General features: G+C 60.9%; 1 protein-coding gene across 1 annotated transcript in view; it reads right to left on the minus strand.

The window, feature by feature from the left end:
- Nucleotides 1-9,011: 9,011 nt before the first annotated feature.
- Nucleotides 9,012-22,208, minus strand: part of NCS1 (neuronal calcium sensor 1) — a 29,751-nt gene continuing 16,554 nt past the window's right edge. Inside the window, exons 3-9 of the mRNA XM_056108922.1 lie at nucleotides 19,441-19,579; nucleotides 18,742-18,820; nucleotides 17,706-17,794; nucleotides 17,515-17,592; nucleotides 15,394-15,510; nucleotides 9,437-9,540; nucleotides 9,012-9,025 (exon numbers count right to left, since the gene is read on the minus strand). Of these exons, the coding sequence (XP_055964897.1) occupies nucleotides 15,412-15,510; nucleotides 17,515-17,592; nucleotides 17,706-17,794; nucleotides 18,742-18,820; nucleotides 19,441-19,579 (484 nt within the window). The 3' untranslated portion in view covers nucleotides 9,012-9,025; nucleotides 9,437-9,540; nucleotides 15,394-15,411. The remainder of the gene's footprint in view (nucleotides 9,026-9,436; nucleotides 9,541-15,393; nucleotides 15,511-17,514; nucleotides 17,593-17,705; nucleotides 17,795-18,741; nucleotides 18,821-19,440; nucleotides 19,580-22,208) is intronic.

The following is a 22,208-nucleotide window of genomic DNA, read 5'->3' on the forward strand; positions in this document are numbered from 1 at the left end:
GAGGCCAAGGAAAGAAGCCCCCCCCCCCACTATTGGATGTCCCTTTTAAAAATTTTTGGTTTGGGGGCCCCACCTGGCTGTGCTCAAGGATCACTCCTGATGAAGCTTGGGGGACCATACAGGGTGCCAAGGATTGAACCTGAGTCAGCCACGTGCAAGGTAAGTGCACTGGCCTATCCCTTGGCCCCTGGGAGTCCCCCTTTTCTCAGAGGTGAGGAGGGTGTTGAGCCCCTTGAAGGTGCCCTGGGGCTCTTCCTGGCTCTGGATCACTCCTGGCCATGTTCGGGGGACCCTACGTGGGGCCTGAAATGGAGGGATATTAACCCCTGTGCTCTCTTTCCAGGTCCGACACCCCTTTCAGTGCAATAAGGCAAAAAGTGAAAATGAAGAAATAAAGCCATCCCTGCTTTCAGACGACACGGTAACATAGAGAAGGCCAAAAAATCTCCACCCCCAAATCTCAGCACTAATACATGAGCCTACGAGGAGCAGAACCAAGGCCAATTCATCTGATGGATAAAATCCATCCTTTTCCTCGGCTCCAGGCAGAAAGCAGAGGAAATCTCAAGAACAATACAGTTTTCCAACAGCGCCCCCAAACGAGCCAGTTGGGTATAAAACCAACAGAACATCCACGAGGCTCAGGTCAAAAGCAGTGAGCAGCTGCCCAAAGAAGACTGAGTGGGAGATGCGCCCGTGCTTATGGATGGAGAAACGCAGCCCCGTAAAGTCGTCAGCCCCCCCCCCGCCCAGTGTCTGAGGGGCTCCAGCGACCCCAGGACAAGCCCCAGCTGGCCTTCAGACATGAGCAAATCCATGCTAAGATGCAGAGTGACTGGGGTCTGAGCCAGAGCACAGCTGGGAGGGCGCGCACCTTGCATGCAGCTGACCGAATTTGATCCCCAGCATCCCATAGGGTCCTCTGAGCCCCGCCAGGAGCGATCGCTGAATGCAGAGCCAGGAGTCAGCCCTGAGCATCGCCAGGTATGGCAAAAAAAAAAAAAAAACCACATAAAATGTATGGTAAGAAGCCAAGGAATTGGAAAAAGTAGATAATTTTGAGAAAGGAAAGAGAGGGGAGGGGAGAACCTCACTATTTAGCTTTTTTAAAGTGCCTGGGCTGGGGCTGGAGAGATAGCACAGCGGGTAGGGCATTTGCCTTGCACGCAGCCGACCCGGGTTCGATTCCCAGCATCCCAGCATATGGTCTCCTGAGCACCACCAGGAGTAACCCCTGTGCATCACCAGGTGTGACCCAAAAAAACAAAAAATAAATAAATAAATAAAAATAAAAAATAAAGTGAAGCCCTCTTTAAAAAAATTAAATAAAGTGCCTGGGCTGGGGCCAGAGTGATAGCAGTCGACCCGGGTTCGATCCCTGGCATTCCATAGGGTCCCTTGAGCACTGCTAGGAGTGGTTCCTGAATGCAAAGCCAGGAGTTACCTCTGAGTATTGCCAGATGTGAGACATCCCCCCCAAAAAAAGTGTGCTGTAGAGATAGTACAGTGTTTAAGGTACTTATATTGCAAGCTGCCAACCTGGCACCCCACAAGAGGTTACTCCCCTGGGATACAGCTTGGAGTCATCCCCTAGCACAGCTGGGTGTAGCCCCAAAGCCAAAAATTCAATTAATTAAATATAGAAGATACGGGGCTGGAGTGATAGCACAGCGGGTGGGGCGTTTGCCTTGCATGCAGCCGACCCAGGTTCGATTCCCAGCATCCCATATGGTCCCCCAGGCACTGCCAGCAGTCATTCCTGAGTGCAGAGCCAGGAGTAACCCCTGAGCATCGCCGGGTGTGACCCAAAAAGCAAAATAAATAAATTAAATAAATAAATATAGAAGATACTCATGACCTGGGGGCAGACCGTGCATTCTCAGGCAGCCCCCCCCCAAAAAAACCCACTCCATAAGACCAGCCACCCACCAATTGCACACTGAATCAAACTTTAAAATGCTTGCAAGAGGGGAAAGAAGACAGAGCCTTGGAGCCAGTGCGGCCACTAGAGGGCGCGCTTCATGGCGCCCCGCCGGGGTCCAGATGGGGAGGAGGGTCCAGGCCCAGCCAGCGTCCCGCGGTGGCCCCACGGCACTGTCAGGAGCATCCCTGGCAGCATAGGGCGGAGTAGCAGGGCGCTGGATGCTGGCGTATGGGCACAGCTCGGGGCGCCCCTTCAAAAGCTAACAAGAGAGGGGCTGGAGCGATAGCACAGCAGGGAGGGCGTTTGCCTTGCACGCGGCCAACACGGGTTCGATTCCCAGCATCCCATATGGTCCCCCGAGCACCGCCAGGAGTAATACCTGAACCAGGAGTAACCCTTGTGCATCGCCAAGTGTGACCCAAAAAAGAAAAAAAAAAAGCTAACGAGAGAAAGGAGAGAGACAGAGAGAGAGAGAGAGAGAGAGAGAGAGAGAGAGAGAGAGAGAGAGAGGACTCAGGCTGAGTGTGAGAAACTGGAAGGAACCCCACAGCCTGTGAAGGACCCTGACCCAAAGCATCCCCAGGAATCTCCAAGGGCAGCAGGGAGATCCGCGTGCCCAGGTACCCGGGAGGGCTCTGCGGGCTGGGAGGGGCTCGCTGCAGGGGACAGCAGCCTCCTTGCAGGCTGCTGCTAAACTCTCCCGCAGCAGGAGAGCTAGTGGCCGGCCGGGGCTCGAACCCCAGCACCCCTTCCCTTGCAGTTAGACCCCGCATGACCCCCACTCATCCCCCAAACTAATTAGTGGAATGAAAACAAGATATGCTCATTATGGAAAACTTAAAAAAAAGGGGGGGGCTGGAGCAATAGCACAGCCGGTAGGGTGTTTGCCTTGCACACAGCCAACCTGGGTTCGATTCCCAACATCCCATGTGGTCCCCCGAGCACCACCAGGCGTAATTCCTGAGTGCAGAGCCAGGAGAAACCCCTGTGCATCGACCCAAAAAGAAACAAAACAGGGGCCGAAGTGATAGCACAGCGGGCAGGGTGTTTGCCTTGCATGTGGCCGACCCGGGTTTGATCCCGGCATCCCATATGGTCCCCCAAGCACTGCTAGGAGTAATTCCTGAGTGCAGAGCCAGGAGTGGCCCCTGAGGATCGCTGGGTGTGATCCAAAAGGCAAAAAAGAAAAAAAGAAAAGAAGAAGAAGAAGAAGAAGAAGAAGAAGAAGAAGAAGAAGAAGAAGAAGAAGAAGAAGAAGAAGAAGAAGAAGAAGAAGAAGAAGAAGAAGAAGAAGAAGAAGAAGAAGAAGAAGAAGAAGAAGAAGAAGAAGAAGAAACAAAACAAAACAAAGACAGGAGGGAGATGGGAACTACTTCCCTCTGGCAGCTCCCACGAAGCTGAAGACCGGCCACTGCAGGGAGGGCAGGGCAGGGGCTGCTGGGGCCCAGACCCGGCCAACAGAACCTCTGCAGGCATAGACGCTGCAGACCCCACACCCGCTGATCCCAGATCTCCCCGCCAAGGGGTCCCAGCAGCCCAGCTGCCCCAGGGGGCGCCCCCACAGGTGACAGCCCCCTCACACGGGAGCTCAGACCTCCGTCCATGAACCCAAGCAGGGGCCACATTCATTCCAAGCCCCTCACTCGTAGCAGGGACGTCAGCCTGGGACTGGAGCACTGGCATCTGCTTTTTCAAGTCCCTCAATGTAAGGAACCTGCTGTCACCTGCTGTCACACGGCACCCAGTGTCATAGGGGGAGCCCCGAAGGTGACTGTTTGCAGCCCTGCTCACAGAGTTTGTGGGGCGAGGAACCCTGGCCTCAAGCCCCAGCTCTCCCGCTGGACAAGCTGTGTGACCTCAGGCAAGTCACTGAACCTCTCTGGGCCTGATTTCTGCTTCTGAACACTGGGGTAAAGTCAGCGACTCCCCCATGGGTATCAGAAAGCAGCTTGCTGGGTCATGGATAGAGTCGAGAATGAGGAGCTATGACAGCAGGGACACCCTCTGGGCCAGCAGTGCTCCTGAGCCCTGGCCTCCGCAGGTGAGACCCACAGTGGGCCCCTCCTCTCGCTCTGCACCAGACACACACCCCCACTAGCCCCCATTTCCAGACAGGAGCCACCGCCTTCATTCCACCTCGTCCTCCAACCCCAGCCCTGGTCTCCCCAGCCTGCCCACACGCTCCCTCAGGACAGCTCCCGGCACCCCACACATCCCAGCTGGGCAGGGTGTGGCCTGAAACCTGCACCTCCCTGTGCTCCAGGCCTCTGGGGAGTCCAGAGGCAGCTGGCCACTGCCTGGACCTGGATCTAACAGAAACCCTGGCCAAGGGCAGTTACACCAGCGCAGGCGTGTGAACCCCGCCTCCAGGGAGCGCTGCTGACAGCACAGCTGCACTGCGCAAACCCTGCCTCCAGGGGGCGCTGCTGACAACGTGGGCGCAAGTGTGAACCCCGCCTCCAGGGGGCGCTCCTATGTGAACCCCGCCTCCAGGGGGCGCTGCTGACAACGTGGGCACAAGTGTGAACCCCGCCTCCAGGGGGCGCTCCTATGTAAACCCCACCTCCAGGGGGCGCTGCTGACAACGTGGGCGCAAGTGTGTGAACCCTGCCTGCAGGGGGCGCTGCTGGTGAGTGGCGTGAGCCTGCCCGTGACCCACCCCTGCAAGGTCTGGCCTTTGCTGTTCTATCACGCACAAAAACGCCGGGCGGCAGAGCAGAGGCTGACCTCGGGCAGGCTTCCCGAGAGTGGAAGGGGCCTGTCTCTTGCCCCATGGCTTCGTTGTCATAACACCGAGGCACCCGGAGTGGCTGTTTCCAGGGACCGTCCCTCTGCACCGCCAAAGGGAAAGTGGGCACCCCAGAAGGAAGGCAGGAAGGAGGCGGCCCCAGTAGGATGGGGGCCTCCCACCCACCTGCTTCTTCTAAGCCCGGTGCTGCTCTGAGCTGGGTTCAGGCAGTGACAGATTCCCAGCGCTCAGATGTGGGGCTGGGACTCGTGCTCATGGGGGAGGGGTGGGCTCCTGGGGGTGTCACAGCTCTGGGCAGGCACCGTGGAGGGCTCCCAGGGAAAGCCTGGGCCCCTCCAGTGGCCACAAAGGCCCAGGCGAGGGCTGGGCGACCCTCGCCTGGCCCCGGCAGCTGAATTCAATGCCCCATTCTCCACGCCAGACCCTGCACGGGCCGGAAGCATGAGTGCTTGTGACTTTAGACCCCGTGGGACAGCCCCTCCAGGCTGGACAGGCCCACACTGACCACAAGGAAATCCCACAGCCATTCATCAGCCCGAGGGCGCTGGACCCTTGGACAGATTGCAGGGGCGTGCTGAGGGCTGGGTTGGGGGATGCCCTGGGTGGCTGGGGGTTCTCCAGCCCTTGGGCAGAATTTGACTCAAGATTCTGCTGGTCCCTGGCCTCCATCCCCATTCCCTGCTGGGGCTCCGGGCCTTCAGCCCGCATGGGGTACGAGGTGGGGGTCCCCCGTGGCCGTGCAGGGGGGCCCTCTGCTCCCTGGTTAGGGCGGCTGCAGCCCCAAAGCAGAAGCCCCCTGTGAGAGTGGACGTGGATGTTCTCTCTTCTACAAAGCCGTCCAAAGTGACCCCAAGCTGGAGAGGGAGGTCTGTCCCCCCCCCAAGCAGCTGTGCCCACGGGCTCCGTCCCCACCAGGCGGAAACCCTCCTGACCCCCGTTCCCAAGCCCCTGCAGGAAGCCCGCAGCTCCTCCAGCAGCTGAGGCCACTCTGAGACCCCAGGATCCAGATCGGGTGGAACCCGCTCCCCACACTCCTCCCCCCCACAGCCCATCGCATCTCTGGGCAGGTGCTAAGGGCTCACATCTACACCCTGGCAGAGCAGGCAAGCCCTGGAAGCATCATGGATGCGCATGCGTGTGTGTGCGTGCATGTGTATGCATGTGTATGTGTGCGTGTGTGTGACCCCAGGTGGAGAGAGGATCAGCCTGAACCCCAGGGGAATGGAGGGAGGGGGGTCCTGTCCTTAGGTCCAGTCAGTCCAGTGCCAAGAGCTCCCGGGGCTCCCAAGCGAGGGCACTGGCTTAGCACACCAGTCTCAACCCCCGTCCCCACCTCATGAGTGGGATAGCCTGGGGGAGAGGTTCCCCCCAGCCGGGGCTAACAGGACTTGAGCCCCCCCCACAACCCTTGCATCCAGCCCCTGGCTTCTTTTTTTTTTTTTTTTTTTGCTTTTTGGGTCACACCTGGCAATGCACAGGGGCTAGTCCTGGCTCTGCACTCAGGAGTTACTCCTGGCGGTGCTCAGGGGACCATATGTGATGCTGGGAATTGAACCCGGGTAGGCCGCGTGCAAGGCCAAAGCCCTACCTGCTGTGCTATCGCTCCAGCCCCTGCAGCCCCTGGCTTCTTAAACGTTTCCCATTTATGACCCTTTCTCATGCATCTCTCTATATTGGTGTTTGGTTTGTTTGGTTTGGGGGCCCCTGCTGGCGCCGCTCAGGGCTTCCTCCTGGCTCCGCACTTGGGGACCACTCCTGGCAGTGCTCTGGGGACCCTCTGGGGCGCTGGGGATGGAACCCCAGCCAGCTGCGTGCCTGGCGATCACCATCCCCAGTGACCCCTTCCCCTGGGAGATGTGACCTGGCCGGCACTGCTGGGAGCAGCTCAGACACCTGATGCGCGTGCCTGACGCTCTGCCTTCACATTCTGCTGTGCCACCCCAGACGGGACCTCTGGTCCCTGTGTTAAGTAGCTGAGCTCCAGACGGGGACGTCCCCGTGTTTCTCCTGGGGGGTGGGGGTCTCAGAGGGCCCCGGGAGGCCCCCCAGGAGAGAAAGCAGTTGGGAATAGAGGTGCAGGGGTGCTCCCAGAGTGGGGTGCTCCCACGAAGGGTCCTCCCAGAAGCTTCCCAGGGGGCTCGCGTCCCTTTGGGGGGGAACCAGCCAGACAAAGCGAGGGCGGGGAAGCCGGAAAGGAAATGAAACGAACAGAAACAGACGAAGCGACAGGTCACAGAGGGGTTGGCCTGGGCCGAAGCGTGTTTAATTGGCGACAGGAGCACATACAGGAGACAGGAGGGGCCTGGCCTGGGGACCCCCAGCCCACCTCCCTACCCCCCCCCCGGCGGGGCCTGTCACCAACCCCCGGGGACAGCGCCCGGGCTCGCGGGGACCTTGGCAAACAAGCGTTCCTGTCCGGGACCCTCAGCCCCGAGACCCCCACAATGCAGAGCCCTGGGGGGCCGGGCTCAGCGTGTCCCCCCGAAGCAGCCGAGCACGGACAGCCCCCACGAGCAGGCGCGGCGTGCCCGGAGTCCTGGGTGGCTTGGGGGTCCGGGGTTCCTCCGTGGGGGAGGGGGGTGTCGCTGCGGAGACAGACTGTGGGCACGGGCGCCGGGGCGGGGGGCGGCGTCCGGGTGTCCAGCGGGGGGCTGGGGGGGTCTGCGCCTCGGCCGAGACAGAAGAGGAACAGCTGTTTATTCAACAAAAGCCTTTTATTCATTCAAAAATCAACCAGTGGGTTTATTCCGCAGATATCAAAAAAAGGGGGGAGGGGGCCAGGCTTCCCGTCACAGCGCCCTGACTCTGAATAACCGGCTGTCTCTGGAAAAGCCCCAAAAAGGGGTGTGGGGGGAGGAGGGGGAGGCCCTGCGCCGCGGGGGGGCCGCCCCCCACGCGCCGCCCCCACTCCGGGGGCGCCTTCCCGCGCGCCGCCGCCAGGGGGCGCCCACACGGCCGCGGGGCCCGCGCTCTTGGGGGCTCTGCGGCGCTCCCGGCCGCCCCTCCCGACACCCAGAAGAAACAACGGCCCAGGGGGCCCAGGGGGGCGGTGGTCGGGCTGCGAAGCGTTTCCGGGGAGGGGGCGGGGCCGACGCGTGCGCGGCCGGCGGGGCGGGAAGGGGCGGAGAGACCCGCGTCCCGGGAAACAGCAGCATCTGGGGGGCTGGGCCGGGGTGGGGGGGTAGGACCGTGCTGGGGGCGGGGGCGGCCAGGGAAGTGCCAGCGTCCCCACCGGGAAGGGGCAGGGGTGCCCTAGGCTGGGTGTCTGGGGGCGCTGTTGCACCCTCGGTCCCAGCTCCCCTCCCACGCAGTGAGGCAGCCCCCCTCCCCCCCAGCAATCTGAGAAGCTAAGGGTGCGGGGACCCCCTTCTGCCGCATCCCTCCCAAATCCTCTCCTGCCGGGAAGGGGACCCCAAGCTTCGAAGTCACCCAGGAAAATAAGGGCCCTGGGGTGCCTGAGGGGGGAGTCAGGGGGCACCAGGAGTCTGGGGGCTGCGAGCAGATGGGGAGTAGCGAGGCTTCTTCTCCGGAACCCAGCAGAGACCCAGGCCCACGAAGCTTCCCCTCCAGAGGGACCCCAAAGAGGCCAGAGCCTGGGGAGGGGGCAGAGAGGCCCACTGGAAGAAGAGACCACACTGACCCTGCCCGCAGACCCCAACTCTGTGCCCCTGAACACGGGCCTGAGCAGCGGGGGCTCAGACAGACCCCCCAGACCCCGAGGCTCAGCAGACTCAGAACCCCCCAAGACCCTTCCCGACCCGGGGCGGGGGTCATGGGTCCCAGGGGCCTTGCAGGCCTTGTCCTGGAGGGACTCTGGGAGCCAGAAGCTTCCAACAGGGTGGGGTGGGGCCCTCCTGGCAAACGAGCTAAAAGGGTAGAGGGCACTCAGGGCCTGGGGGACCATAGGCAGGGAAGCCTAGTGGGGAGAGCAGAGACCCCCCTTTCCAAGGCCCCCAGGCGGGGAACGGCGGTTCTGGCCCAGACTGGCCTGTGTCCTCGTCAGTACCAGCCTCGCCACCCCTGGGCCCTGGCAAACACCAAAGCAAGCGCCGAGAGCCCCACCCACATGGGCCCTGCTCCTGCCCAGGGCTACTTGGGAAGCAGGCGGTCTCGGGCTGCGGAGAAAATGGGCCCCAAGAGGAGGCATCGGGCTGCGGGGGGCGGGGAGGGGCAGGAAACGGGGGGCACATTCGCGCCCTGAATGCCCAGCACAGTATCTGGAAAGAAAAAAAAGAGTTTTTGGCTTTGTGGCCTCCGGAACCAGGGCGGGGGCACGGGCGGCGTAAACGGGTCGGGTCCGGACAGTGACACGGAACCCCCAATAAATAAACAACATTGCGGGGCGCAGGGTCGGGGGGGAAGGAGTGTCCACTCCCGAAAACACGGCTCTGACCTCACGCACACACGCACACACACATCCCAGCCAGGGAGAGCCGGGTCAGCCCGCCCCGGACGGCCCCCGACAGTCCCCAAAACCCCCCAACGGCCCCCACGCCCCCAGATGGTCCCCAACGGCCCCCGATGGCTCCTGGCGGTTGCAGCCACAGCGCACACCCGCGTCCGCGGCCTCCTGTCCCTGTCCCCCGGTCTCCGGAGCAGAGGTTGGTGTGTGCGTGCATGCGGACCCCCGGGTCGGCTAGAAATCAAACACAAGAAAACGCGTAGGAGGGCGGGCGGGCGTCCTGGCTCCCCGCGCGGGGGCTGGCGACTGGGGCCGCGGTTTCAGGCAGCGGGGGGTGCAGGGCAGGCGGGAGTGGCAGGGTCCCCCGCAGGGCGGCGGTGCCAAGACGGGCTGGTGGAACGGAGGTGGGTGGTGGTGGGCTGCGGTGGCCGCATGGCACGGGAGGAGGTGAGTGGTCCTGGGCATCTGGAAGACACAGGAGGGGCCGGGTGAGGTCGGGGCACCCGAGCTGGAGGGAAAGTCGGTAAGAATCAATACAATTCTTAATTCATTCATCATCCTGTTATTCGTCGATTGCCTCGAGCAGGCCCCAGTAACGTCTCTTTCACCCTAGCCCTGAGATTATATTCAAGGCTCTTTAGGAGAATGAGACCCATCATTGTTACTGGTATTTGGCATATTGGGTACGCCACGGGGAGTTTGCCAGACTCTGCCCTGTGGGCAGGCTACATTCGATAGCCTGCAAGTTTGTCACAATTCTTAATGACTTTATTAAATAACAAATAAAAAAGAAATTAACCGATCGAATAAAAATCAACGAGAATTAGTGAAATGAGTCAGAAAGAGAGGGACAGACATAGAAAGATTGCATTCATCTGTAGAACATAAAGTAACAAAATAGGAGACTAACACGCAAGAGTGGCCGAGATTAGTACCAGGAATTTTGCTCCATGGCTTGGAGGCCAGCCAAACATGCTAGAGGAAAAGGGAGCTCAGATAGGAGCTCAGATAGAGAAGGGAGCACCAAATAAAGGGTGCTGGGAGGATCCTCCCATGATGAGAGAAGCATGCTGAAAGTAGACTATAGACCGAACATGATTGCCACTCAATGCCTCTCTTGCAAACCACAGAACCCAAAAGGAGAGAGAGAACAAAAGGGAATGCCCTGTCACAGAGGCAGAGTGGGATGGGGGGATGGGAGTGGGAGGGATACTGGGATCTGTGGTGGTGGGAATTGGGCACTGGTGGAGGGATGGGTACTTGATCATTGTATAACTGAAACCCAAGCACAAAAATTTGTAAGTCTACAACTGTACCTCATGGTGTTTCATTAATAAAAATTTAAAAAAATCAATGAGAATCAGTGAGGTCCTTGTGGGGGGTGTCTGGAAAAGGTGCCTGCTCCCCACCTCTCCATCTGGTTTAAGCTTAAGAATCTGCTGAGACTCAAACCCGGGGCCGGCCACGTGGAAGTCAAGTGCCTCCCCCCACCTCCTATCCCTCCAGGCCCAACAGCTCTGCATCACCGTCACCTGTCTTCCCCTCTGCAGGACACAAGGACCCCCAGCTCAGTGGGGACAGAGAGGGAATGGCCAGCACGTGGCCAGGGCCACTGCTGCTGGACCCACCAAGAGCCCGAGGTCAGCTGGGCGGGAGGCCCGGCCACCAGCGCCCCTCGTTCTTCTCCCCCAAAGCAGGTCAGGTGCGATGCCAAGTGGGGCTGATGCACACGAGGTTTCGGAGGCTGGGAGCAGGGCTCCAGGGAGGGGACAGCAGAGGGTGCTGGCCTTGCATGCCACCAGCTCGGCTTCAGCCCTGGGACCCCTCAGGGCCCCCCCCCCACACACACAGCACTGCCAGGAGCGAGCCCTGAGCACTGTCGAGTGTGAAAGGGAAGTCCAAGAAATAAGCAGTTTTTTGACATGTGTCAGGCTCTTCCAACAAATGGGGTAACAGGGTGTACGCTCGCTGCGGGGGGGCACTTAGGCTAAGGACCCACACTGGGCATTCTGGCATTAAGCGTCATTAAAGAAGCATACATTCTGATGAGTTCGGGCATGAAAGGCTATGATGTCTGGAACTGGTTTCAAAATAGCTCCACAAGACCGAGACAGGGAGCACAGCGGGGAGGGCGCTTGCCTGCAGGCAGCCCACCTGGGTTCAATCCCCAGCACCCCAGAGGAACCTTGGGGTCCCTCAAGATGGAAGCCCTGAGCACTGCTGGGTGTGGCCCCAAACAAAAATATTTTATTTTATATTTTAACTCTGTAGGAGGGCTGGAGCAATAGCACAGTGGGTAGGGCGTTTGCCTTGCACACAGCTGACCGAGCCGACCCGAGTTCAATTCCTCCGCCCCTCTCGGAGAGCCCAGCAAGCTACCAAGAGTATCTCACCCACACGGCAAAGCCTGACAAGCTCCCCGTGACGTATTCGATATGCCAAGCACAGTAACAACAAGTCTCACAATGTTACTGGGCCTGCCCGAGCAAATCGATGAACAACGGGAGGATAGTGACAGTGACTCTGTAGGAGATGTCACGGGGAGGGTAAAGATGGAATGGGCCTAGATAGGACAGAGAAGGGACCAATATAATAATAGTTGGAAATGAACACTTTGGACAGGAACTGAGTGTTGAAAGTAGGTAAAGGGGGGCTGGAGCCATAGCACAGTGAGTAGGGCATTTGCCTTGCACGCAGCCGACCTGGGTTCGATTCCCAGCATCCCATATGGTCCCCCAAGCACCGCCAGGAGCAATTCCTGAGTACATGAGCCAGGAGTAACCCCTGTGCATTGCTGGGTGTGACCCAAAAAGAAAAAAAAAGTAGGTCTTTTGGTGGTCTTCCAGCATCTGTATCACAAACAATAGTGAGAGAGAGAGGGAAAGAGAGAGAGGGAGGGAGGAGGGAGAGAAGAAAAGTGTCTGCCATAGAGGTGGGGGTGGGTGGGGGGAGGGAAACTGGGGACCCTGGTGGCGGGAAATGTGCACCGGTGATGGAACGGGTGCTGGAACATGATACGACTGAAACCCAATCGTGAACAACTTTGTGACTGTGTATATTATGGTGAATCAAAAAACAGATCACGGTCACGGTCCTCCCATTGCTCATCGACTTGCTCGAGCGGGCCCAATAACGTCTCCATCATGAGACTTGTTGCTACTGTGTTTTGGCATATCGTATATGTCACGGGTAGCTTGCCAGGCTCTGCCGTGTGGGCGAGATACTCTCGGTAGCTTGCCGGGCTCTCCGAGAGGGGCAGAGGAATCGAACTCGGGTCGGTCATGTTGGCCGCTTGTAAGGCAAATGCCCTACCGCTGTGAAAGATATTCAGGTTAGGCCGGGACTGGAGATTCGGCAGAGCTGGGCATGTGGGACACCCCAACCCTCCCCACTACCGCCCTGAGGAGGGAAAGCAAATTTGCTTTTCTTTTTTGTTTTGGTTTGGGGGCCATGCCCAGCGATGCTCAGAGCCTTCTCCTGGCTCAGTGCTCAGGGACCCTTTGCAGGGCCGGGGATCTAGCCAGGGTCAGTCCCACCCTCTCTTGCTAGCCACAAAGTGCGTTTTCTTCATCTGCACCAAATCTCCAGGCGACAGGACAGGCACTGCGTGAAGTCCCCAGGGGCTGCTCATCCAAAGGACGGTCTTGGGGCCAGAGCAATAGCACAGCGGGGAGGGCGTTGGCCTTGCACCCGTCCAACCTGGGTTCGATCCCCGACATCCCATATGATCTCCCGAGCACCGCCAGGAGTAATTCCTGAGTGTAAAACCAGGAGTAACCCCTGAGCACTGCCGGGTGTGACCCAAAAACAAACAAACAAAAGATTCCCCTCTTCTCCCAAATAATATGCAGACTTAACCCTGGTTTAATCCAAATAGCAGCGTGGATATGCGATTCTAAATCCTGGCAGAGGCTAGGGAGGTGGGGAGGGACCCCATGGCCAGGCAGGACTCATGTGCAGGAGACCCAGGGTCAATCCCTGGCACCAGAAAAATAAAGGAAATTTGGGGGGGGGGTGTCACATCCAGTGATGCTCAGGGATTCCTCCTGGCTCTGAACTCAGGAATCACTCCTGGTGGTGCTCGGGGACCATATGGGATGCCAGGGATTGAACCCGGGTCAGCTGCTTGCAAGGCATGAATGCCCTCCCTGCTGTGCTATCGCTCTGGCCCCAAGACAAGGAAAATTTATAGAGAAAAGCAAAGGGCTCAAAATAGATCCCTCATCCTGGGCCAAGAAGGGAAGAAATTGTGCCTCCAAGATCAGGCCTTGGGAAAAGGGCGTCTTGAGTTTTCGGCTCCCCCTGGAAATGCCCTCGAGGGGGAAACCCCAGGACAGGGACAGGCAGCATCCAGGTTGGCCAGGACGAGCAAATGACCTGGGAACTGGGTCCCCAGCCATGCTGCGGGATGACCCCTAGCAGTTGGTGGTCTTCCCAGTGACCTGGGATAGGAAGCGACTCTTTTTAAAATTTTTATTTACTTTTTATTCTCTGGTACTTGGGTTACTCCTGGCTCTGCACTCAGGCATTACTTCTGGCGGCCTCAGGGGTGCCAGGAATTGAACCCAGGCCGGCCGCGTGCAAGGGAAGGGTCCTTCCCACTCTGCTATTGCTCCAGCCCTGACAGAAGGTGGACATGCAGGACAGGGGACTTTGGTTTCTTAACGCGGGACTCCCCTGCTCCCCCCAGACTCCCGTCTGCTCTCAGCAGCCGTGGAATGCGGAACGCAGTGAGCGTTAACACAACAGCGCATCCCACGAGGGGATATTAAAATACACCATCTGGAGCAGGGAGATGGGACGGCGGCGCAGGCCCGCACACCCCCCGCCGGGTGCAGGTTCCGGCACACGGGGTCCCCGAAGCGTTGCTGGGTGTGGGCTGGCAGGCCCTGAGTTGGCAGCTTACAGGTTCCCAGGGTGACTGAGCTGCTCAGGCCCGAGCACCAAACAGATGCCCAAGCGGCTACAAATCACCCGCGGGCGTGCCCAGACCTCCTGAGCACTGAGTGGGAGGTGAGAAGAAAATAAAAGAAAAATCAAGGACCGGCGGGAGAGACGCGATTAACGGCCAGCCCAGAGGGAAGAGGCCAGCCGGCGCCTGGGCGTGCGGTGCTGCCGGCCCCTCTCCAGTCCTGGGGGTGGGGGACCCCCACGGACCAGCCCAGCTGTGACCTTGCAGGACGCCTGAGCGCAAGTGCAGATGGGAGGGAGTCACTCACCCCCACTCCTCCCGGGCACTGCCCAGAGGGAGGCAGGAAGGGAGGAGGGAGGGAGGGAGAAGGAAGGGCAAGGGTGCTGCACACACACACACACACGCACACGCACACACATGCACACACATGCACACATACACATACACGTGTGCACACACGCACGCACACACGTGCACACATATCCACACACACGCACACTCATACGTGCACACACGCACACATGCACACACATGCATGCATGCACACATATACAAGCACACACATATAGATACACACTTACATGCACACACATGCATGTATACAATACACACATGCACATATAACATGCATGCACACACATGCATGCATACAGACACACAACACAAGACACAGACATACGTGTACACACAAAATACACACAGGCACACACACATACATGCACACATGCACACACACGCACACATAACATACACTCATGCACACACACGCATGCTTGCACATCCACACATACATGCACACACACGCACACAGGCATTTAACCCAGGAGATGTCTGCACATGTCAACTCCCAGGCTCCTCTGGGTCTGAGGAAAGCATAGGGCAGGCCGGACAGCGGCTGAGCTGGGTCTGAGAGACAGGTCAGCGGGGAGGGCGCTGCCTTGCACATGGCTGAGCCAGGTTCGATCCCCGGCTCCTCAGAGGGTCCCCCGGCCCCCGCCAGGAGTGACACCTGAGCGCAGAGGCAGGAGGAAGCCCTGAGCAGTGCTGGGTACGGCCCCCAAAGAAACCGAGAGGAAACAAGAGCAAGAACGAGACAGGCTGAACGCACGCTCTGTGGGGGGAGGCCCAGGGTGGGCCCCAGCACCAGAGTCACCCGAGCACCGAGCCCGGAGTAGCCCCCAGAGCACCAGGGATGGCCCCAAAATGAAACGAAACAAAAAAGGCAAAAATGGGGAGACTCTGGGTGGCCCTGCCCCGGTCCCCTATGCTATCCCCCCCAGCCCCCAGGGTCCCATAGCCCCCATGACCCCCATGACCCCATGACCCCATGACCCCCAGGGCCCAGGCTAGTCCTCACCCCCAGCACCCTGTGACTGGCCCCGCCCGCCCAGCCGGCCTTGACTCACCCCAGCCGGCGCCCTGGCCTACACCAGCCCGTCGTAGAGCGAGAGGGCCTGCACAATGGACGGGTCGGCCTTGGAGCCTTCCTGGAACTCCTGCAGCGTCAGCTTCCCGTCGGCGTTCTGCGGGCAGAGAGGGCAGCTGGGCGGGCGGGCGGGCAGGCGGGGGCCCACCAGCACCCCCCCCACACACACACACACACCCGCCACGGTCCAGCCATTCCCTGAGCTGGGCATCAGCCCCGGGCGCTTCCTCGCTGGGTGACCTTGGCCATGGGGCTGCTTCCTGGGCGCATCTGGGCCTGCAGCCGCGGCGCTGGCTCGCTCCCTCCCTCCCTCCCTCCCTCTGCTGCGGTCATTAATCCGCTATTAATTCCCGTCAATGGTGCTGGGTCCCCAGGGCTGTGCGGCTGAGCGGCTTCTCCATCTCCAAGGCATTTCCACGGGGCCGCTGCGGGAGCGGCTGCAATGGGCCCCAGGAGACCCCAGGACCCTTTCATGGGCTCCCGGAGGCGGTGGCTGGAGCTTCCCTGAAGCAAATGCCCTGGAGACACCCCCACACGCCTCTTGACCCGGAGGCAGGCCCAGAGCTCGGCTGGGCGGCAGCACCTGGCACCCAGAAGGGGGTGCCAGGCTCCTGGCACCCGAAAAACAGCCCTTTGAGGATGCGATCTCCTCTCCACCTTCGGACCCTTTAGGCGCCCATCCACCAGGGAATCAAAGAGGACGGCCTCCTTCTGGACACGCAACGGGCCCCAAGGGCCAGCCTGAATTCTGCTCATGTGCAGCCTTTTGGCTTTGGGGGACACACCCGGCAGTGCTCAGGGCTGACTCCTGGCTCAGTGCTCAGAGATCACTCCTGGCAGGGCTCTGAGAATCATATGGGGTGCCGGGATCGAACCCAGGTCGGCTGTGTGCAGGAGAGCTCCTTCCCTGCCATCCTGTCTCCAGCCAATCACCCTTCAGTTCTCAGGCCGGGCTAACCTGCTCAGGGCCACACCTGGTTGAGGTGCCAGCTTCAAACCAGGGTCAGCCCCAGGTGGAGCCCCAAAGCCCCTAACTCGGAACTGTCTCTCTCTCTCCAGCCCTGCTCGACTCCTTCAAACTCCCCGGGGCCAAGCCAGACATAGGACAGCATGCCCGCAGCCCTGCCCGGCACCCCACCTGGCCCCTGGACCCTCACATGGCGATGAGGGGCCCCCGGGAGCACCCGTCACACACGCCTCACCCGGCCGTCAGTGGCCTTTCTGGGGCAGGGATCCGACGTGCTCAGGGCCGCTGCTCCGTGGGCAGGGAGCTGGCGGAGCAGGCAGAATGGGGGCCCCCCGAACGTCGGGGTGCGACCCCACGCACAGACCAGGGAGAGCCCCCAGGCACGGTATGCTGTGGCCCAAGACAAAAGACATATTTATCAAGGCCAGAGAGAGTTGAGCAGGGAGAGTGCTTGCCTGCCAAACGTCAGCACCCCGTCAGCACCCCAGAGGGTGCCCGAGCCCCCCAGAAGCCACCCCTGAGCACGGCCAGAATTAAGCCCTGAACATCACCGGGTGCAGCCCAAAACCCAAACACCAAAAGGAAACCAAAATCACTGTGAAATGTGCCTGGAAGCACTTTCCAGCATGCCCAAGGGGCCCGCGGCAGAGCAAAGGAACGCGCTGTATACAAGTGTGAGAGACCGTGTACATGCCTGTGCCTGTGTGTGCGTACAAGTGCGAGAAACCATACGTGTGTCTGTGCATACAGATGAGAGGTAGTGTACGTGCGTTGCCTCTATGCATGTGCATGTGTGATTTGTGCATATGTGAAGTTGTGTATACATGCATGTTTAATTGTGCACCTGTCCCCATACACATGCGTGTGGCTGTGTGTGTCCATGCACACATGTGCATACACGTGACTTCTGCACACATGCACGTGTACATGACTGTGTACATGTGTGTGTGCACTGTGCACGTGCCTATGAACAAACGCATGTTCATGTTATGTGGGGGGGGCGCGTGCACGTTGTGTAAATGTGCATATGCATGGATGTGTACTCATGTACATGTGTGAATGCGCGTGGGCACCTGTGCTTCTGTGTACCAGCCCAAGCCTGTCCAGGGAGGCTGCACCCACCCCCCGCCTCACCTTGTCCATCATGGCGAAGATCCGGTCCACCCTCTTCTCGGGGGTGTTTTCCTCCTCAGGGAGCTCCACGGTGTTCCCCTGTGGGACAGCCAGGTGGGCGGCGCTCCCTGGAAGCTCTCCCCGCCTCCCCCCCCCCCCCCAGGCAGACAGACACAGGCAGTGACCCGCAGTGACCCCGGCCAGAGGCTCACCACCATCTGGTAAATGGCGTCCACGATGTCCAGCATCTCGTTCCTCGTGATGTAGCCGTCGTTGTCCAGGTCGTAGAGCTTGAAGGCCCCTGAAATCCACAGCCTGGTGATCCCACCCGGCGGCCACGCTGGCCAGGACAGCCCTCCTCCTCCAGGCAGCAAACAGCCCCTGCCGCAGGCCAGGCGCATGGCGCCCAGAGCCAGAGCTACCCAGGCTCAGGGTGTTGGGGTGCTGGAGAGGAGGGTGAGGGCGCCGGGATCTACGGGCCGCTGCCCCCTCCTGCCCAGGGTCCCGCCTCTGCACCCTCACGCCCGCTCCCCTGCAGTCACAGAAAGTAAAACTGATGAGGGCGGGGCCAGGGGAGCCCCTGCAGAAATAAAACCCCCTTTGAGGCCTCAAGGAACAAGGAAAAAAAGCAAAGGCAGGAGCTCCCGCTGCTGCCCACCCCCGCCCAGCCCGGGTGCTGGCCCCCCAGGCCCCCCGTGGGGACCCCTTTCAAGTCCCTTCCATGCTGGCCTCTGTTCCAGCTCTGCGCAGGCCCCTGCCCCCTCCCCCTGCCCCTCCCCCACCAGGCACAGCTGTTCCACTTATACCCCTCCCACCCACCTCTCCACAACCCTCCCACCCACACCCACCCCTCTCCTCACCGCCCCCATCTCAGCCCCAGCTCCTGACTCCCCGTGTTCCCAGATCTACAGCCACACCAGTTGGCATCAGGAACCAGAGGGTCGGCCCGGCCTCCCACCCAGCATGGATGATTCGTGTGTGTGTGTGTGTGTGTGTGTGTGTGTGTGTGTGTGTGTGTTGGGGTGCGGGGTGGCAGAAGGTTCGAATAAGCAAGCTTACCAGAGGCGCTGCCCCCTCGCCCCACCTCTCCAGCAAAGCCGCCCAGGGCACCTGCATCCTGCTCAGACCCACAGGCGGCCAGGTTCCACACCCCCCGCCCGTCTGGCCGCACGGGACCCCCAGGCCTCCCGGTCAGTGCCATCCTAAAGGGCCTTGGGGACCCCCGCGAGAGCCCTGGGTAGGACTTACACCTCAGCTTCTCGTCCAGCGTCCCCCGCGAGGTCACCGACAGCGCCTGGATGAACTCGGAGAACTCAATCCGCCCATCCTGGTGGGACGGGGCTCGGTTAGCCTGGGGTCACCCAGCATGGGCAGGGCACGGGGTGGGGTCTTAGGGGCTGCAGTGGTGGGGGTCAGGAGACAAGGGAGAAGGGACGGGGAGAGGAGAGCACCTGGTGTCCCCAAACTCAGAGCCCACCACCCCCTCTCAGAAAGAACCACCCCCACCCCGTGCCCTGGAAATCTGGTTCTTGGAGTGGACGGGCGGAAAGTTCCCGCGGTTGCCCTGGGACTTCACACCCCGGGGTCCCTCCAAGGCCCCGCGGGCGGGCGGGGACGTCCACTTTGTGAAGGACGGGTCCCAGCCACCTGGGCGGCCGGGAGGGAACGGGCACATGTGGACATGGTCCGGTCCTGTGGCACTGAGAACCCGTCTGTCTGCACTGCCTGTAGCGTGTACCAGAATCATGTGTCTGTGCACACGTGTTCGTGTGGACACTGAGAGCACACGTCTGCACTGCCCGTGGCGTGTGTGCTAGAGCACGTGTCTGAGCACCCAGCCTGTGTGTGCGTGTGTATGCACATGCATGACGTTCCCGTGTCTGCGCACACGGGGTCCTTCCCCTCCCAGCTGGTGCCCGCCAGGCTGGGGGCAGGAGGCCCACTCGCCTTGTTCTCGTCGAAGACGTTGAACACGAACGTGGCGAACTTGGTGGGGTCCCCGAAGGGGAAGAACTGCTTGTAGATCTTCTGGAAGCCTGCGGCGTCCAGCTGCCCGCTCGGACAGTCCTTGATGAAGCCTTTGTACCTGGTGGGGTGGACAGGGAGAGAGACGCCAAGTCCCCCTCTGCCGGGAGCACCCCCAGCCCCTGGGAGGGGCCATCGAGACCTTGCCCTCGCTGTGTGATCTCAGCCAGGTGACTGTACCTCTTTGAGCCTGTCTGTGCAGGCATCTAAGAAGGGGCCGGGCTGGAGCCGCACCCACTCCGCCTCCCCCACCGTCTCCCAGGCACTGTGCAGACACAGGGCCCGGCCAAGAAGCTTCCAGACCCCCCAGCCAGCAGCCACGGACGGCTCTGAGGGGAGTCTAGAGCCGGAGGGGGGTGCCCAGAACTGAGCGCGCAGCCCCGTGCGGGGCCCCCAGTTCAGTCATCCACACGGCAGGGCGCCCTGGTGGCCCCCCGCAGCCCTGGGGGCTGGGCAGCCCAGGAAGCTGATGCTGGCCTTCGACGAGAGCCCGCGGCCTGCATGCCTACCCTGCCGGGGTCGGGGCAGAGGTTGGGGCAGAGCAGGGCAGCACGTGGCCCCCCTGCTGAGTGAGGGGCCAGGCCCACGCCATCGCCCTGAGCACCCCAGGAGGAGCCCCCGGGCTGCAGCACGGGGGAGGCCGTGAGCCTGGGGCTTCCCTGGCTCTGCCCTCAGGCAAGGCTCCTCCAGCAAGCGGGGTGCCAGGGTCTGAGGTCAGGGTCGGATCGGGGGTCGGCGCCGGGGTCGGAGAGGGGGTCAGCGGTGGGGGTTGGAGCAGGGGTCAGTGCCGGGGTCAGGGATCGGCACTGGGGTCGGTTGGGGTCGGCGTGGGGCAGGCAAGGCCTTCCCTGCGCTCCAGTCTCGAGATCATCTGCTGCTTGAACGGAAGCCGTGACACCTCGTGCTGAGTCCAGCCGTGGGCACGGGAGGACAGTCAGGGGACAGTCGGGGGACAGCCGGGGGACAATCGGGCGTGCAGGAACTCGGTCCCAGGAAGGGCAAGACAGACTGGCCCCCAGCGCTGCCCTGATCTGCCCCCACGTGGTTCCTCTCTTGGGGGCCCCCCCGCAGTGCTCGGGGGACTTCGTGCTAGCAAGGAAGTGCTGAGCCCAAGGGCGCCGTCCCTGCCGGGGTGCTCAGGCCCACCCATCTATGCTCGGGGCCACGGACCCCTCCAGGCTCAGAGGACCCCAGGGCACCCAGAACACCCACCTGGTGGGGTCCACCCACACACCCCGCTCTGAAAGGATTTGATTTGACTCAGAGGTCACAAGCTCCCTGCTCTGCACTCAGGGATCACGCACGGGTGCTGGGGGTCAGACCCAGGCCGGCCCCATGTACGACCGTCCCCTCCCCTCCCTGTCCTGCCCTTGCTCCGATGCCTCCCCAGATGGCTGAAGTCTCCCCCTCTCTGGCCCAAGGGGAGGCAACTCTCAGGAGTGCCCACACCATGGCTGGGAGCCCCAGCGGGAACTGGGGGGCAGAGGATGAGGCGGTGATGGGGGAGGGGTCAGGCCTGTGACAGCCGGGACACTGGGCTGTGGGAGTTGGAGGAGGCCTGAGGGGAAGGGGGTGGGGGGCCCAGCAGAGGAGGGCGGGGCAAAGGTCAGGGGTAGCTGAGCTGGGTCACGTGCCCCTAGCTCCGGTGCATGGAAGGTTGAAGCTGAGGCTGGAGGACAAAGGTCCTTGCTGGCTGCCCCCACGGGGCGGGGGTGGGGGGGGCAGTCCTGGCAGGCTTCCTGGAGGTGGCACCAGGGAGCCCGACCCAGAAACGCAGAGTGGGAAGTGTCAGGGGATGAGGGCAGGCACGAGGGCCGGGAAGGGAGGCCACAGGGACCGAGAACGCGGCCGCCTGTTTCTGGAGCGGAAAATGAGGTCGGCGCCAGGTCAGGCCCTGAAAGACAGGGAGCCGGTCCCCCAAGACTGCCTCTCACAGCCAGCACCGCGGCCAGGACTCGGGGACAGGGGACCCTGCGCACCATGCTCCTGACAGGGGGAGGCTGAGGCCTGGGGTCAGCAGAGGGAGGGGTGAGCCCTCTAGCCCCTGTCGTTCTTCCTTTCTTTCTCTTTCTCTTTTTTTTTTCTTTTTGCTTCACACCCAGTGATGCTCAGGGGTTCCTCCTGGCTCTGCACTCAGGAATTACTCCTGGCAGTGCTCGGGGGACTTATGGGATGCCGGAGATCGAACCCAGGACAGCCGCATTCAAGGAAGTGTCCTTCCCATTGTACTAGCACTCTGGACCCCCTTCACATATATATATATATATATTTTCCTTTTTTGGGGTCACACCTGGCGATGCACGGGGTTACTCTTGGCTCTGCACTCAGGAATTACCCCTGGCGGTGCTCAGGGGACCCTATGGGATGCCAGGGATCGAACCTGGGTTGGCCGTGTGCAAGGCCCTCCCCACTGTGCTATCACTCCAGCCCCTCTCTCTTTTGGTCCTTGGACCAACCCTGGCTGTGTGAGACATATTCCTGCCTCTGCGCAGGGGTCTGTCCTGGTGGGGCTTGGGGCCCATGCGGTTTGGGGGACGCAGCCCTGCGTGTACGGCCCCTGCGGGCTTTCTTCCTAACTCATTTCCTGGCTTGCTGTCACCCAGCTCAGGCTCACAGAGGCTGGGTCCAGGTGGGGGATCACCCCCCACCCCGCCACAGACACCCAGGGTCCCTCACTCGGCTCCTGGCCC

This window comes from Sorex fumeus, unplaced genomic scaffold (genome assembly GCF_029834395.1).
Source record: "Sorex fumeus unplaced genomic scaffold, SorFum_2.1 ptg000233l, whole genome shotgun sequence".
NCBI lineage: Eukaryota > Metazoa > Chordata > Mammalia > Eulipotyphla > Soricidae > Sorex > Sorex fumeus.